This window comes from Alnus glutinosa, chromosome 4, assembly GCF_958979055.1.
Source record: "Alnus glutinosa chromosome 4, dhAlnGlut1.1, whole genome shotgun sequence".
Taxonomy (NCBI): domain Eukaryota; kingdom Viridiplantae; phylum Streptophyta; class Magnoliopsida; order Fagales; family Betulaceae; genus Alnus; species Alnus glutinosa.
In genome coordinates, this window is record NC_084889.1 from 8,553,832 (window position 1) to 8,570,712 (window position 16,881).

Below are 16,881 nucleotides of genomic sequence, written 5' to 3' on the forward strand. Positions count from 1 at the left end.
CATCATTTACGTTAATTACCTCTTTTTCTACTTCAGTCACCTGTACCATACCTTCCTTGTTGACATTCAAGTTTCTTGGACCAGATCATTAAATTTCAAGAACAGAAATATTGCCATTTAAAGGCGCGTAACAAAGCAGCTATCTTTAAGGCGATATTTGATTTATAATTTAACTGCATTATGCACAAACGAAGTTATACCCGAATATCCCAAAGATCCTATTCTGTTAACAAATCAGAAATCTGTTTATGCTGTAAACAAATTCTACTGATAATTTGAAGAAAACGTCTTCCAGAATAATGAAAGTGTTTCGAGACAGAGAAGGAGAGATTGTGTTGTTTTTGAATGACCAAGTTTTGCAATGATGATGATTGTGGGGTTAACATTCTTAGGCTACCAATAATCAACAGACCCTATTCAAAGCAATGTGATATATTTCGTTTGTACTTTGCTTTGACACTGTTGGTGGGGGGACACAAATTATTTGTTCAAAACATTTGAAACTTTGGTCGGTAAACACAGATGGGTTCATCAATGTCAAGAAAAGAACCACGTGTTTACCAACTTGACTGGTAGGCATGAAAACGGTAATCTAATTACTCACAAGACAAGAGATGTTTGTTTATTCTGCTGAGTAACATTGGTCAATGGTATAAAGGCCTCATGGTAAGGATATATTAGAAATTTCAATGTACCAAATTAGGGTTTTAATTGGAGACAATATATATAAGTTGTAATGACTAAATTAGCCGTTCGCATATTATTGAGCTACATAAATTCTGTGTGATTGTCTTCTCTCTCACTTTTAATTTAATCTCATGGTCAAAACTTTGAGCTTGTTCATCGGGGCCGGGGGGGGGGGGGGGGGGGGGGGGCGGGGCGGCTTCATATCTCCCCCTCCTGGTGCTGGTCTTCCCCCTAGCCTGTGAGGGTTAGGGTGGTTTTTTGTCATCCCACTGGTCTCTAATGGTGGATGTTTTGTTCTCCCAACCTTAGGGTTGTGGAGCTGTGGTCCCTCCCGGAGTTAGATCTAGTGAGATTAGTGTTTTCTTTTGTTGTTTTGCTTTTGGTTTTGTTGTTGTTGGTGCAAACAGAAGGATTCCCAGGCTCTGGCATGTGGGAATGGCGGATGTCGATGGGTATTCTGTGGAGTTGTGCTATAAGCCTTGGCTGGGCGTTCGTCGACAGAAGCTTCTCTTTAGTGGTCGCCGGCCTCCTCTGGTTTTTTCGACAGAGTTGTGCGGTTCTTTCTTGCGCGGCGCGTGGCCAGCACACGTCGGGAAGTGTCTTCCTTGGGTTAGTGCGTGAGGGTCACAGTTTGCATATCCGACTTCGTTTAGTGTCGATCTAGGCTTCTGGAGGTCGTTCGATGGCTGGAAGGGTTCTCGGAATAGGTGTATGCTCAACACGCCCTGAGCTCCGGTGGCGGTTCTCATAGTGTTGGTTTTTTTGTTTTTTGTTTTTTTTTTTTGTATTTGTACATTCTTGTATCCTTGTTCATAATCTACCTTTTGGTAGCTGCTTTAAGCCAAGATTTTTCCTGACTTAGTGGATGGAGTTTCTTCAGCTTTATTCACTACATTGGCCTACTGGCACTAATGTAGCCTTCGGGCAGTGTTCTCAGCTTCTTTGCTCCTGTATTTGTTCTGTGGCTTTGGCCTTGATATAATCCCCTTTGGGGTTTCATTTCAAAAAAAAAAAAAAATTAATCGCATGGTCTCGACAATCCCAAACAATGTTAAGGCTATAAGAAAGGGCGATGAAAGGAGTATGATATGAAGTAGATACATCAAAGGATCAAGGTATTCAGCTACAAAATTCTTTGTTGTAACAAAAAGTCGGTGGGAGATTTAGGTTTAGGTCAACAAGAAGTCCAAAATATCACCCGAGAATGGATGGAAATTCTGGTCAGCAATAGGTGTAAAGCACTATCCCTTCAGTATGGAGCCAACCCATTATATTTTTAGTAAATTCGCAGTTGGTTGTACAAATGGAACTGTGATCTAGAACAACAGTTGGCAAATGCTGCAGAATTACACTTGGTACATTGCCAAGACAATAAATTTAGTCACAAAAATAAAAAAGACAATAATTTTTTTTTTTCTTTTTCTAATTTATATATATATTTTTATTATACAAGACCCATGTCGTATTATTATTGGTGCCGGTGTAACACTCCGGTAGTTCCTGTCAAAACTTCAAATGAAAATTAGGAATATGAAGTTGTTTGTCATATATGCTTATGAGATAAAATTTTAAGACCAACTCTAAGAAGCTTATTGCAAATCAGTGCAACTACAGAAAGACTGATTTTGCATTTTTTCTAAGAGTTTGTCTCCTCAACGCCAACAAAAACAATGCTATGCAGAACAAAGTCATTAAGGTGGCATAAATTTCATGCAATTTACATAAAAAATAATAATAATAAAAAAATGACCATAACAACTTAACAAATGCCCAAAACTCCAAAAGTGTTCCACATTAGTTTGTACCAGCACAAGTTCTTAACAAAAAAAGCACTATGCAAAAAGAGAAATGAAAAAAAAAAAAAAAAAAAAGGACGGCTGGTATGCATGGCAATTCACTCCAGAACTTTGCCGGCTGTCTAATGAATCTTCCCCGTACTCGCCGTTTTCGGCACAAATGACAAATTTTCCAAGGAACGGGAGTAGAGCAGGCCACGGCGATGACAGCTCTAGGAGTTGCAGGGCAGAGCCTGCACCTGGGCCAAATGCAGCCTGCTGAAACACATTTTTCTCTTTTCGTGTGTGTGTGTTCTGGTAACTACTCTCTTCCAATTACATTCCAGAAACCCCATGTCTCCAGTTATCCAAGTCACTAAAACAACAAAAGGATGTTGTGTATATGAGCATTTAGTGTGTAATGTGTATACTGTCTTTGCAATAAGAGGATCTATCAACAGAACTAAAGAGAGATCTCTTTCCCAAATATTTAAAGGAGCAATATCTCTGGGGAAATAAGACACAATAATTAATGAACTAGAAGAGTACATACTTATAACATCACTTTCTAGCCAAATTTTTTAATCAGCCAAATACTTTAAAAGCTGAGAAAAGTCTATAATGCTCAATTCATCAAACCAAACAATAATGTGACACAGATAATACAACATAATAGCTAAACTAAAGCCTAATAAAGGTCAATCTGAAGAGACTTGACCAAATTTAATCTTGCATGTATTAGGAGGCCTCCAAGGACCAAGGAGTAGGAGAATTGGCTTGCTGATGCTCAATTGACACAAATGACACTGGTACGTGCTGCGTGCATAAGGCTCACACTTCCCACATTGAAACCATATACACTATCATTTTTGCAGTTCCTTCTATACCTCAATTTCTCCCTGATTAATACCAACCATACTATATTTTTTTTTTTTTTTACATTGATTTAGCTTATAGATTAAATGCACATTGGATATCTACTACAGTTTAACAGATACAGGAGCTCAAAAGGTTGATTTGGAAAACAACAATGCCTCTGTTGCTCTGGTATATGGACCCTCAACTTTGGGATGTAGAACAAATTTAAGATCTTGAGAAGGTTGATTTTAATGCTGTTCTCTTTCTCCAACTACTAAAGATTATATCATGGGAGAGAGCATCCCAGTTTCACACCTCTTAGTGACAAAACCACAAGACACATGATACTGGGATCTTTCTCTATTAGCATTTATCTTGCAGTAGTTGGAACAAAAACAAAAACAAAAGCATTCCTAACCAACAATCTCAAGCAGGTAAATTCTTGCATATGAGATCTCTTCCACAACCAGTAAATGACTCAACATCGGCAAGCCAGCTGAATCAGAAGCTTTAACTGCCTCACAAATCACAATCCAACCTCAGCAAAGAGATGGAAAAACATGCTACCACTAATCAAAATCTTGTGTGACAGTGAAGTCACTTACATTTTGAATCATGTAGTTTAAAATTGATATAATCAGAAATGTGTCTACAATAAAATTAGATCAAATATAAATATATATCGCGAAGATGCAAGCAAAGTGCGGATGAATGTCTACATGTTTCAATTGTTTCAATCATTCAAGATGCATATAGATCTCTAGATAAATCCTTCTCCATTACCTGTTTCTTCAATATATCTTCGGTCTTAAGCACTGAAGTTAAGTCATGCTAGAAAGAGGAACACGACAAATATGCTTACCTTCTTGTAAGAATTTCCCAAAATATAAATATATAAACCATGATTTTATCAGATAGAAAATAACAATCAAAAGAAGTCCATGAAAATCTAGTTGTGCATAGGCCCGGTCCCCTAGTTATCTTTTTCACGACAGACAGCCAAGAATTTCACACTACTTTGCAAAGCAAGCACAATCAACAAGGCTAAAATAAATTTCTAATTTTACAGAACTTCAAATCTCAATCAATGCTCATCGCTGTTGAAAAATGGAAGATGAGACTTATAATAAAAGTTGAGGAGAAAATACATAAAATTAATGCACTCTAAACTACAAAAGCACAAGATTTGGAAAGTTCAAAATTTGGAGCATTATTGAAGTACAAAATAAGCATTCCTTCAAATCATAGTTCCGTGGAAACATAAGTGAAACATGCAAGAATTGTGAAGTAAAAAGAACCACAATTTGACAAATGAAAGAACCCCAACAAAGTACAGCATCAGCATCTGAAAAAGGTGAAATACCCCAAATGGACAGCCTAACCAACATGTTATTCAGCTAGGAAAGTTTTTTCACAGGATACTTGTGAACGCAGTCCTCCCAAGGACCATTTTGAGACGGCTTCACATTCCGGAGTGCCTTCCAAACCGCGCTATTACATTTGAAACCACTACCAAATGCAATCTGCCAGACACGGTTACCCTTGCGCATCCTTCCCTTGGCCTCCATATACGCCAACTCATACCAAATGGAGCTCGACGATGTATTCCCAAACCGGTGAAGAGTCATCCTTGAAGCCTCCACATGAATTGGCAACAACTGAAGATTCTTCTCCAGCTCGTCAATCACAGCCCTGCCTCCAGCATGAATGCAAAAATGATCAAACGCCAGCTTAAAATCCGGAATATACGGCTTCACATTCTCATTGAACAACTTCTTAACCAGCAGAGTTGAAAAGAACAGAAGCTGCTCGCTAATTGGGAGCACAAGAGGCCCCAATGTGGTGATGTTAGTCTTCAGAGCCCCTCCAGCTATTGCCATCAAATCTTTCGACAATGAAACACCTGTCTTCCCTTTATCATCCTGCTCCTGATAAACACAACGAAAAGCCTTATCATCCGCCCCTCGATGAGTCCTCACCACATGAACAAGCTTGTACTTGGCCCGCCTCCTGTCCATGGCCTTGTTCGAGAGCAAAACTGCGCTACACCCAACTCGAAACAAGCAATTGGGTATCAACATAGACTTCTTATTCCCGAAATACCAATTCTGGGTAATATTCTCAGTACTTACAACAACAGCGTAAGTGTTCCTATGGACCTGCAACAATTCCCTCGCAAGATCAATCGCTATAACCCCAGCACTACAACCCATCCCACCCAAATTAAAGCTCCTAATATTACCCCTAAGCTTATACTTGTTAACAATCATAGACGAAAGCGAAGGTGTGGGATTAAACAAGCTACAATTCACAACGAGAACACCGATATCCTTGGGCTTCACATTCGTGTTCGTGAACAGGTTATCCAGGGCGCCAAACATGACCTGCTCGGCCTCCTCCCTGGCCACAGCCATCGAGGGCGTCGGCGGGATGTGATGCATCGCCTCCGGCACGTACGTCTCTTCGCCGAGCCCTGACCGCTCAAGAATCTTACGCTGAAACTCTAACGACGAGTCGTCGAAGTTCCCGTTCAGCCGCGAGTGCTCCATGAAGGAATCAAACGGAGCCTTGAGGCGATCGGGCGGGCGGTAACACGAATAGTCCACGAGATAAATAGGTCGGGGGCGGGTCATGATGTAAACGGTCAAACCGAAGACCAAAAAAGCGGAGCAGATCACGACGCTCAGGAGATTGTACTGGAGGTGGAGCCAGAGCTGGCGAATATCGTTAAGGTTCATTTGCGAGGCCTCGATTAGGGTTACGATAATTAGGGGTATAAAACATAGGGTTAAGAGATTGGAGATCAGGTAGTGGTACCCTAATTTCACGTACTTGAGATTCACGCTCTGTAGGAAATCCGGGAGCCTCCGGCTCTGCTGGATCCGAACCCCCACCGCACCGCCGGCGCCTCCGCTCGCGGTGGCCGAGTGGGTTGCACCGCTTGGGTCCATAGCGGTAGCCTCGAACTTTCAGATTTTCGTTTTTCTCTTTTCTGTGGCCTGTGAGGCTGTGCCTGTGAGTGCGAGAGATCAGAGCGATTGACGGTTGAGTAACGGTTTCAGGATGAGGATTAGAGGACGTGGAGTATGCGGTTGACTATACGAACATGATGCTGAAGTCTGACTATTTTACCCAATCAAACTGCTTGTAATCATCGTCAAAAAGTCAGAAAATGGCTTCGGTGTAAGTGTAATCCTTTCCTATGTGTCCACGTTCGATTGGGCCGGCTTTAAATCTGTTTTCGTTTTGCATTTGTTGAGACAAAATACAATGAAATAGAAATTTGTTCTAATAGCCGTTGGCCCGTGAGAAGCATTTTTGTACTTTCTTGTTCCTCTCTATTTTTTTTTTTCTTTTTTTTTAATAATGCTACGTATTATTATTATTATTTTTTTGTCTTCAAAATTAATGTGATTCTTAAAATTTCTTCAACCTAGTATTTTTTTTTGAAAAAAATAAATTGTCCTATAAACCCCACATTCCAAATACGACACTTTTCAAATATAAAAAACGTCACCAAAAAGACTTGGGGTTAACACGAGCAATCCTTTCCAAAACACGAATCAAACGTACACTTTTCAAAAGGAGAATACCCGCCGGCAACAGATGCTCCCACAGCAGATTATTAACGAAATGGCCATCAATCAGACAGCTGTACTGGTAACAGCTGGCAACTACGGGAGTTTGTGGTTATGGGAAAGCTGCAAAAGCCTGGCTCCCTCGGTAGTGAAGTTAGGATTGACAACAGTTCAAAGGTGGAGACAATTCAAACGTGGAAAGAAGATGAAATGAACATGCTTCCCCAGAAAACTCTCTCAATTTCATGCCTCCTAGAGATATTCATAATTCATTGGTTTTAGATTTCATCCTCCACCTTATTCTTTGGCAAAAGAAAAATAAAGATAAACGAGAATATTTACTTGATAATACCCTCTTCAATTCTCTCTCAGTTAGTACAAACACAAAAAAGCATATAGATTAACTAAGAGATGGCCTTATATTTCTTCGGCTAATGAATACTTGGAGACGACCAAGATGTACTGCCATTGCTTTTTGCTTTTTGCTTTTTTACTTTTTTGGTGCAACCCACCATTTCTATATGTTCCCTAAGTAGCTTTTGACGAGTACAGTAAATCACCATGACTGCTTCTCCGGCTGTCACATTATTGTCCAAATCCTCAACTACTGACATGTCAACAAAATATTTGTTTACTAATTATTACCTTCTACAGGCTACAGTCACAAGTTGGATTAACTGATAAATGGCCATAGTGATCATCTCTGTTTTCTTCTATGAATAAAGAAAACTAACATAATTCCTGCCCAACATTCAGATAAGAACTCATTTAAAGAAACAAAAGCAAGGCGCAACAGATGCAGATGAAGTGGAGCAGTTGGTTATCAAATTTGAAGAAGCAGGATCAGAGGCCAAATAACAGGAGATGAAAAAATGCTGTGTCCATTGGTTAAATACCAAGTAAAGCTAGAGGGCCTCCCTTATAAGTTTTTCAGTGAGATCTTTGGGGAGTCCCATCACACTATCGGTTGTTCCAACCTGCACAAAGGACCACCAATTAATATGTCTGCCAAAACACCGAAGAAATAATGTCAACAATTAGTAACCCAACGACATAGTTAGCACCTAGCCGTCCAGAGACATGTGTAACTGGAGTTGACTTTGCAGCAAATCACTCGGCCTCTAATAAACCCAGACCAAAACTAAAGGCAAGCTGTTTGGACTCATTGAACCAACTTATCCTGGCAACCTTAGAATGCACCACTGTTTAACACCTATAATTCAGGCATATGAGAAAGTTGCCCAGATTTATTGATTAAGTGGATAAGTTTTTGATCAAGATCACCCGGCCAAACTGACTCAGAAATTGTATGCCTCAGAAACATACCACGCTTTTGTCAACATTTCTATGCAAATGCACATTTGGAATGGTCCACGTAAAAGGTTTGGGTAGAAACCTCCTATCTTCTAAATTGCTGGAACTAATACAGGGAACCACATAGTGGGACATGATACTTGTTTGGCCTGCCTAGCCTGCTCCATATATTATGCCTCCTATGTCTATTATTTATCATTTTAAAATTTTCTAAATGGGTACACAAAGATTAGCAAACCAACCACTTGTTTGACAAAGGGCAGTATCAAAGGATGCTCTATGATCAGTCCCCCAGCAACATTAAGCACAGACCCCTCCTCAATCTGAGAAACAAAAAAAGAATGGTGGAGCGCAAATAAATTATTATCTCATCAAATGATGAGAAAACAACAACCAATTGCAATGAAAGAAAACAATTGTTACCAGTTTCTCAATGATTTCATCTGGTATTTCATGGAAATAGATCTGCAGGGCATCATCACATGAGTATGAGTTCCGGACATTATCAGCAAATGGATCACAATAATGAAAGGCTTTGGTATTTGATTAAAATGGAATGGCTTCTCAAATGGAAAACTAAGTAGAAGACGTAAGTAAACAAGTGAACTCTTAAAAGAACAGATAAATAACCCAGAAAGGAAGAATTTCTAACTTTAATAAAAGCCTGATGCCTTAACATTGACCATTGTAAAAAGAAACGTAAGTGAAAATCATTTTAGATCCCAAGTTGTAAAACAATCAGATAAACAAAGTTATCAACTTTCAAGCCAAACACCATAGAAATAATCACCAAAATCAAAGCAAGCATAAAAGAAAATCAACACAAGGATTTGGTGACGAAGTGCAAACCTTTTGAAGAATTCTTCAATAGTAAACCACTCTGAGGGCCAACCAACCCCAAAGGTACCCACTATAGAAGATTTATGTTATAAACTAGTCAACTTATAAAATGCTCGAAACCCAAGACTCAGCTTGTAACCCCAACAAATGACCCACTCACCTCCCACCTCAGTAGTTCCAAAACCTTTGACCTTCTACAACAATCACCTTCACGAACGAACCTTGTTTGATTCAGCCAAGAACTTTGGCGGCTGAAGGTTTTTCTGTGGTTTGATTAATGAAAAACAAGGAGAAGGATTGAAGCTATTTAGGCTCAAAAGTGTTTAGAAACCTCTCCAAGAATACTGAAAAATAGCCTCTAGGTCTTATGAAAGTAGTGGCCTATGAGGCATAAATAGAAGGGGAGAAAATTGAGGTTTTAGGCTAAGTCAGTTAAGGTTTAAAACAGTCTGCCGCAGTCTTGTTTGAATAAGAATAAATCTTGTTCAAACAAGACTTTAAACAATGCTCTTAGATTTTAGTACTAGGACCTAATGCATCATCTTGTTTGAATGAGCTACGAACAAGACTTCAAATGAGGCTCTCTGTACCAGATTTTCAGACTTATATTGATAGCTCGTTTTAACCTAGTAAACATTGGAATTGAAAAAATTTGTGAGAACCAAAACTTTTTCACCTATAGGACATGAATAGCAGGCAGATATTTTCTTTAGTTGAAACATCACCATATAAAAATGTCTCTTGTAAGGTTTACCCTCAGATCAGAAAAACCGTGTTGAAGGTATTCAGCCCATATGGAAGGATGCCATCATAAGAATCCACCTTTTTCATCTATTTATTACTTTTCTGGCCAAGCACCGACACCAAATGGCATGATAATCATTTAATGTCTTGTATGAATAGATAATTAAAAATCCTCACCAATAATTAGAAAAAGATTCACAAGGGAAGGAATAGAAATACACCTCCACTCGGTCCCATTCACCTTTTCTAAATCCCGTCTTAAGGTTTGTAACAAGCACAGATCCCATTGTTGCTGCGTGCCCCCCAGAATAGTCTGCAATCCATGTTGGTAAAATTACCAGAGTCATATAATAGGAAAACAATGGGGAACTTAAAGGGGAAAAAACAGGGAGAGAGAGGGGGGGGGGGGGGGGGGGGGGGGGGGGTAATCAAACCTTTCAAAAATTGTTGTGCTTCTTCTTTACTAGATGGTTTTTCCCTGACCACATCTTCATAGACCACCACCTCCAGATCATTAGATAATAACAGTGAGAAATAACATACAACAATACAGTACCATTCCCAACAAGGTCAAGAAAAATTGAACATTTCTACATCTATACACAACTCTTGTCACCAGAAGGCCATTTATGTTCTGAGGATACAATGTGCAAATGTGGCACAGAAAACATCAGTGTCCAGCGATATCCCACGACTTTAAGGCATACACAAATCATTTTCCCCAGGCTAGTAGTAGTTTTTGCCACTAATCAGAGCATCCAAAAGAAGCAAAATACAAAGAGGATATGTGCAGATATCCCAAAAAACTAGAGGAGAACATTGTTGTCTAGGTTTTTTCAATATCATCTTTTCCTTCTATTTCATGATTAAATTATTTTCTGTTGTTTTGATTTCCCACATGCAGAGTAAAGGGGGCTGGACCTAAAGTGCAAGACAGAAATTCATTATGAGATTGTTGACAATTCTGGCAAAGCATATTTGACATTGATGAGAATATTATCTCGCAGTCAAGAGAACAATACGATATATAAAGAAAAGAAAATGCCATAAGTGTGTGTGTGTAGAGAGAGAGAGAGTATTCATGTCACGTTATGTTAAAAAAAGTGTGTATCTGTTGGCCGTCATAATTGTGTAAATTTCTAGAATTATTGATCTTTATGTACCTCAGCTAGCTTAAAGGCAAAGGTTATACTTAACTTGATGAGAAACGTATCCAAAAAAAAAAAAAACTTAACTTGATGAGAAATACTGCATATACTTTTTATGCGGACTGATAAAATGACATAAATACATAAAGAGAAAGTGTATGGAAAATTTAAACTGATTGGGTGGCACTTAGAAAGGAATACCTGATCATAATATTAGGGAAAGAAAAGGTGGATCTAATTCCTTCCAGCCATAAAATTATACAACATAAGTAACAAAAGAATATGTAATTTAATGAGAAAACAGAGAGGCAACTATCTAATCAAATTTGGTCCTTCGAACACAAGTTTCACCAATCCCTAGAATTCCAAGCTAGGTGATTAGTACTAATGCAATTATATTTACAAACAACTTTTCCAACCTATGTGAAAATTCCTGAGTTATTATTAGTTCAATTTTCCAACCAATACTCCCAACTTGTAGACAAAATTCCTGATAAGTAACTTGTTGACATAATTTACTTTAAATCATCTTTTAAACTTTGAGTTATCAGTTCTTTCATAACCCCTTTCAAGAAGTAAATTAGGAATACAAATATTTCAAAGGACTTGATTTATACTTGGTCACAAGTAATTAACAATGTGGGCTCAGCATCCTTTATGTAGTCACCAATCGGGAGCCTTTGTATGATGGCTTCTGCCTGAGAAGAAGGTTCCATCAGCTATGGTAAGTACCAGAGTCATAGTTCTGCTACAACCAGAAACCAGTACCCTTCATTGAGATAACAACCATAAGCAATGAGGACTAATTAAATTATGCATGTTATTGCAACTGAGAGTGTAGGAACATGGACAAGTGCATTAGTAGAACAAAATATAACTCCAAATTTGAAATAACTGAACATCAAAGCACCAAAACTGTGATGAGGTGGTAAGTATCTTAGATTTCCTCCTAACGAATATTGAATACACAGTCAATATAAAAAAATAAGCCAAAATCTAGGCATAAGAATGAGGAGTAACCAACAGTACTGTTTTTCATTCAAAACGATAATTTAATCAAGACAAGCATATGCATTTCAATTTGTTTGAAAGGTTAACTAAAAATACATGCTCAGATATCCCGTGCCCAGAAAATAGCATAGTTACAAAATTCAATTCCCAGGTCTGTGTTTGTGATATTTCTGACATGAACCTTTCAAGGAAACTTTAATTCAGTTTTTATGAAATACAGGGAAAACAAATTGGAGTTGTCCCATCTTCTTGACTAACAACAGATAATACATGGGCATTAGGACTGTGTGTAACAAAGCAATGGAAGTGAACCACTTATGTCTAACTATTAAGATCCCGTCAAATACAGGATCCAAGGTGCTGGAATTTGAACATATACTATTATACTTCCTCTCTAGAGCGGCAATGTATCCTCCGTCCATAAATGGCACTATACTACCTGTTGCAGTACAGGGAGGTAAGTCAAAATCAAAAAGAAAGCAAGACATACTGTGTCGGCTGCAATCAAAATTGTTTGCTTGTCATCCTTCCCTTGATTATTGATAGTTCGTAGTTTTGATATGATGGCATCAGCCTGACATGCAATGCAGGCTCAATCAATGAACAAGACTTAAACCAAACCCACTCTTCAATTTGTGTTACAAACAGAAAATAAGACAATAAATACACAGACAGAGCAAGACAGTGAATGGCTCCTAAAAGAGAGCATAAACAAAGATAGAACTAAATCCTTTTATCCTTCTATATAATCACAAGATTGGTATATAAATTGAGCACTCAGATCACTCCACTGATTTGAAGGCTTGAATGTTTCAAATAAGCATCCAAAGAGGAGATTTAATATCCTCCTTGCTTCTGTATGATTTCACGCCTTACAATCTTCTTAGTTACTTAGCTCAAATGAAAAAAGAAAAAGGCTTCTATTTTGACTAGCTAGCAAAAGAATGGCCATTTTTTATAGAAGAAAATGTACTCATCAACCAATAACAGAATTCACAAATTTTCTCTTGCCCTCCAATATTCAGGATAGAGAACCCCACCTTTGCCTCAGCAAGAGCCATAACCAAGTCTTCTGGCTTCTCCTTTCGGATGCATTTCTCATCAATGTCTGCAGTCTAAGTAATAAAAGGAGTTAACTTTCCGGATATCAACAAAAAGTTTAGTAGATATCTGAGAGGAAAAATACCACAATCGTGAATTCGTATCCCATCTCGGCCAATATTGTTCGACGTGCTACTGATGATGATCCCAAAATTATCTGCACAATAGCACGTCTTAACTCAACAATGGTGGGTAAATTACTCATCTTCACATCAAATTTTAGATGACTTCACGCGCAAACCGCGCTGTACGCAAGAGCCAAACATAAGATGTGACTTATCAAAGACAAATTAAAAAAAAAAAAAAAAAAAGTGTAGAAGATTTTAGAATCGAGTTTTTATTTTATTTTATTTTCCATTTCTAATGAGCAATTAGAATAAAATTCAACTGAAATTCAAAACCTTCATTCACTTTGGCACTTTGCAAGTGCAATATTACTTGAAGTCTAAACTACCAAACTGTACCCTAACCTTAGATTATCACACAAAGAACAGAGTAAACTTAATGCAGGGCTCCTTGCAGCACCAGTAAGCCTAATTCTCCAAAAAACCCCCGTTCGGCTTCCGAGAAAAATCGAGGGAAAGTAAAGTGACCCCGTTAAGCGAAATGGATATTTTCGCTCGGTTAACTTAGGAAGTAATCAATACTTATACCGAACAAAACGCAGCGAAGAAATTGCCAATGTTGGAAGATATATCTTATGATTTTTGTTTTACTTTTCTTTAATTCTTTCGAAGAACCAAGTTGTTTGGTTTTTGTAGAGGAGTCGTACCTTGAAGGGAGAGGTATTCGCTTCCATTGCTCTATCTCTTTCTCTCAAGTCTCAAGCGAGAACAGACGGATGAGCGCGCTGTGCGTTGCAGGGGATTTATAGGATGGGGTAGTCGTGTTTACTGCGCGATCTATGTTTAGATAATCAATCATGCGGCAAATCCTAATTGGTTTTTACCTGTCATTAGATCTGAAGATGATGTTTAAATTTCTTCTCATGACTCATGATTACTCTACATTTGGATTTATAAAATTCATTTATTATTTGGAATTAAATAGTTCATATTTTACTACCTCAATACATAAATATAGAGAAATTCTACTTGTATTATCTTCTTATTCTTCTATTTTTATCTGTTGATGTTACATTGTCAATTTGCCCTTAGGTTTTTTTTTTTTTTTTTTAAATAAAAATAAAAATAAAAATTTACCTAAAGATGGATTAACAATGTCACGTATACGAGAAGAATCAGAAAATGATATATATCATATCTCACAAATATATATATATATGTGTGTAAAAGTGAGAAATAAAACGAATTAAAAAAAAATATTAATAATTGTGAACCTTAAATTGTTAAAATTTAAATAATTTAATTTAAAAATGATCATTCAAATTTTTATGAACTCTGCCAGTTCCGTTATGTTAGAGATATGTTAGAGCTTAATAGTTCTTTATTATATCATCCATCCCTAACTTTTCACATGCAAAAGAAGTTAGGACCCAATTTGAAGAAAATTTATGTTTTTCATCGATTATTTCAAAAGTTAAGTTACTAGGAAATAATAAATTAATTTTTTTTAATTAATATTTTAACATTTTCCTTTATGTATGAAGGTAGACAAAGCGTGTACTATTTTAATTGGAAATGTGCCTCAAAAGCCTAAGGTTTTCCCTAATTTTCCTGAAACTCCCTTTTCCTCTTCACATAAAATCAACTTTAAAATCTGCTTCTCTATTTTTGGTTGGCCATGATGCTTTATTTCATTCCTATCTCTCTAAATCCCATAAACTGTGGAGCTCAACACCCATCTACAAAGTACATCCATCATGGCTTTCGATTTTCAGTTTCTGTAACCCTCGTTTATCAAAACTTGCCAAACAAGAGGGGGAGCTATCACATTGCATCTTTGTAAACAAACTATTCATATCCGATATCCGGATGCTAAAGCTACGATTAAAGAAAAGATGGTCTCGGCTTTCCAAACTATTTCTGCAAAAGACAAGCCAACTTGTTTTGCCAGCCCTATTTAATATCATATTAAATCATCAATAATCTTAAAATTTTATCAAAGAAAGAAGAATGGCCAATCTAATATTTTGACAAGAATGCATGTCATTTCTGTTCAATTCTAAGCTTTATCCAATGTTTAAGTCTTACGGTCATTATTCAATATATATAACTTTATGAACAAAAAGTATACCCTAACAGTAGTCCCAGCAGATGATGTATATCCAACTTTTGGCCAAAGTAACTAACAAAAGCATTAAAAGACTCCTCTAATAGATTTTGCACACCAACACTACAATAGAGTTTTGTTGCATTCATAAACAGTGCAACGCTACATGAGGCGTTACACTGTTCACGGATCTATCATTATTTGATCGTTCTTTCTCTCACAATTCTTTTCCTTTTCTCTCGTTTGTCCCTCCCTCTCTCTCTCTCTCTCTCTCACTGTCATCATTCCACAAGTCCTCCAGCTACGAGGCTGAGCAAGAACTGCTCTGAAGCGGATCCTGCCGCGGCCCTCCCCCATGAAAGGCGGTTGAAGTGCTCAGAGCTCCCGATCGTCGGACTAAAAAATGAGCTTGAAGATCTCGAGGCTCGCTAAAACTTTCTCGCACTTTTCCAAACATGTAGCCTCATTTTCCGAGTCCAGGGTTTGTCAATCACAAGGACTTGGACTCGATTCTTCTTCCGGAATCGATGGCACTAACCACTGAGCCAGTGCTGGCGTTGCTTACCGCTTGTTCAGTTTCTAGCTGTGCGTTGTGCCTACTCGTCTCGCGTCCCGGGCAAGGACTTCGTTTGTATCGCTTGTCGGGGCTCCGGAGGTCCTTGGCTATCGCTGCCACCAGCACCTTGATGGCCAATTCTATACCGGAGAATGCGAATTTTCTGGTTAAAAAATGCTTATTTTAATAAAATAGAGAGAAATTTAGATAAGTTGATGGGGGAAGGTGTTGAAAAGTGGTTATCTAAATTAGTAAAAATGAGTTTTTGTTAGCTATTCTAAATAAAATTTTAGATAAACTGTTATAAGTGGTCTAAGTCCATAGTAATTCACACGCTTTGAGCTCCCATAACGCCACTGCAGGTCTCAACAGTCGTGATTGTGAATGTACATAAAAGTAGCTAGTTTGGGCCTGTTTGGAAATGTTTCTGATTTTGCCTACTTTTTTAAAGTTTTTTTATTTTTATTTAAAGTTTTTTTAAAAAAAAAAAAAAAAGTCTTCGGTAACCGTACGTAAAAAAGAAAAAGAGAAAAGAAAAGTAAAAAAAGGAAAAAAGAAAAGAAGTTTGATTTGGTTTCAGATTGGTTTTACTGTGTTGTCAATTCGTGAAATCTGATTTTAGGTTTTAAAAACATCTGAACTGTCTTTTCGGTTGGTCCTAGAAAAACTATTTTCAGAAGCGCGCGATCACCCAAACAACTCTTCGGTTGGTAGGGTTTAGTAGTTAAGACCTGAAAATTGTGTTTAAAATGCAAATTCAAACTTTTATTTTACTGACTAAAATCAACTATTAATTTAATTTCATAGATAATTGAGAATTTAGAAAAAATGATATTTGAAATACTCTAGCTGCTCATCCTAAAATAGATATCATAGTTCTGAAAGGTGCGAATATTAATAGAAAGATAAAAAAAATAGAACGACCTGTTTGAAATTCTATATCCTTTAAATTGAAGGTGAACGGTAATAATAATCTCATTTTTACGTAAAAAATTCAATTTTAAATATATTTTGAAACATCTCAAAAGAAAAGTAAGATATTTAAATTAGAAAAGCGAAATATTGAAACAAAGTAAATAAATTTATTCGAGAATCCA

The 16,881-nt window shown here is 37.4% G+C and overlaps 2 protein-coding genes across 4 annotated transcripts; both read right to left on the reverse strand.

The window, feature by feature from the left end:
• Window positions 1–4,505: 4,505 nt before the first annotated feature.
• On the reverse strand, window positions 4,506–6,426 carry LOC133865379 (3-ketoacyl-CoA synthase 4). The gene has a single exon (XM_062301771.1). It carries the CDS (start codon window positions 6,269–6,271, stop codon window positions 4,718–4,720), a length of 1,554 nt encoding a protein of 517 aa, XP_062157755.1. The 5' UTR covers window positions 6,272–6,426; the 3' UTR covers window positions 4,506–4,717.
• Window positions 6,427–7,445: 1,019 nt separating this feature from the next.
• On the reverse strand, window positions 7,446–13,996 carry LOC133865380 (uncharacterized). Of its 3 annotated transcripts, XM_062301772.1 has the most exons (10): window positions 13,829–13,992; window positions 13,142–13,213; window positions 12,996–13,070; window positions 12,446–12,529; window positions 11,562–11,642; window positions 10,231–10,300; window positions 10,018–10,109; window positions 8,636–8,677; window positions 8,455–8,535; window positions 7,446–7,875 (listed from the first exon to the last, which is right to left on the reverse strand). In XM_062301772.1, the coding sequence occupies exons 1-10, from the start codon at window positions 13,853–13,855 to the stop codon at window positions 7,804–7,806; spliced, it is 696 nt and encodes a 231-aa protein (XP_062157756.1). In that variant the 5' UTR covers window positions 13,856–13,992; the 3' UTR covers window positions 7,446–7,803. The 3 variants fall into 3 exon arrangements, with proteins under 3 accessions (XP_062157756.1, XP_062157758.1, XP_062157757.1); XM_062301774.1 differs by lacking the exon at window positions 12,446–12,529 and having other exon boundaries at window positions 13,829–13,996; XM_062301773.1 differs by lacking the exon at window positions 11,562–11,642 and having other exon boundaries at window positions 13,829–13,993.
• Window positions 13,997–16,881: the final 2,885 nt, after the last annotated feature.

Coding starts and splice junctions, on each gene's coding strand:
- LOC133865379 (XM_062301771.1), bottom strand. CDS start 6,271: ATGGACCCAAGCGGTGCAACCCACTCGGCCACCGCGAGCGGAGGCGCC.
- LOC133865380 (XM_062301772.1), bottom strand. CDS start 13,855: ATGGAAGCGAATACCTCTCCCTTCAAG. Junction 13,071..13,141: donor GATACGAATTCACGATTGTG/GTATTTTTCCTC, acceptor TTTATTACTTAG/ACTGCAGACATTGATGAGAA. Junction 8,678..10,017: donor GTGAATGGGACCGAGTGGAG/GTGTATTTCTAT, acceptor GATGCCCTGCAG/ATCTATTTCCATGAAATACC.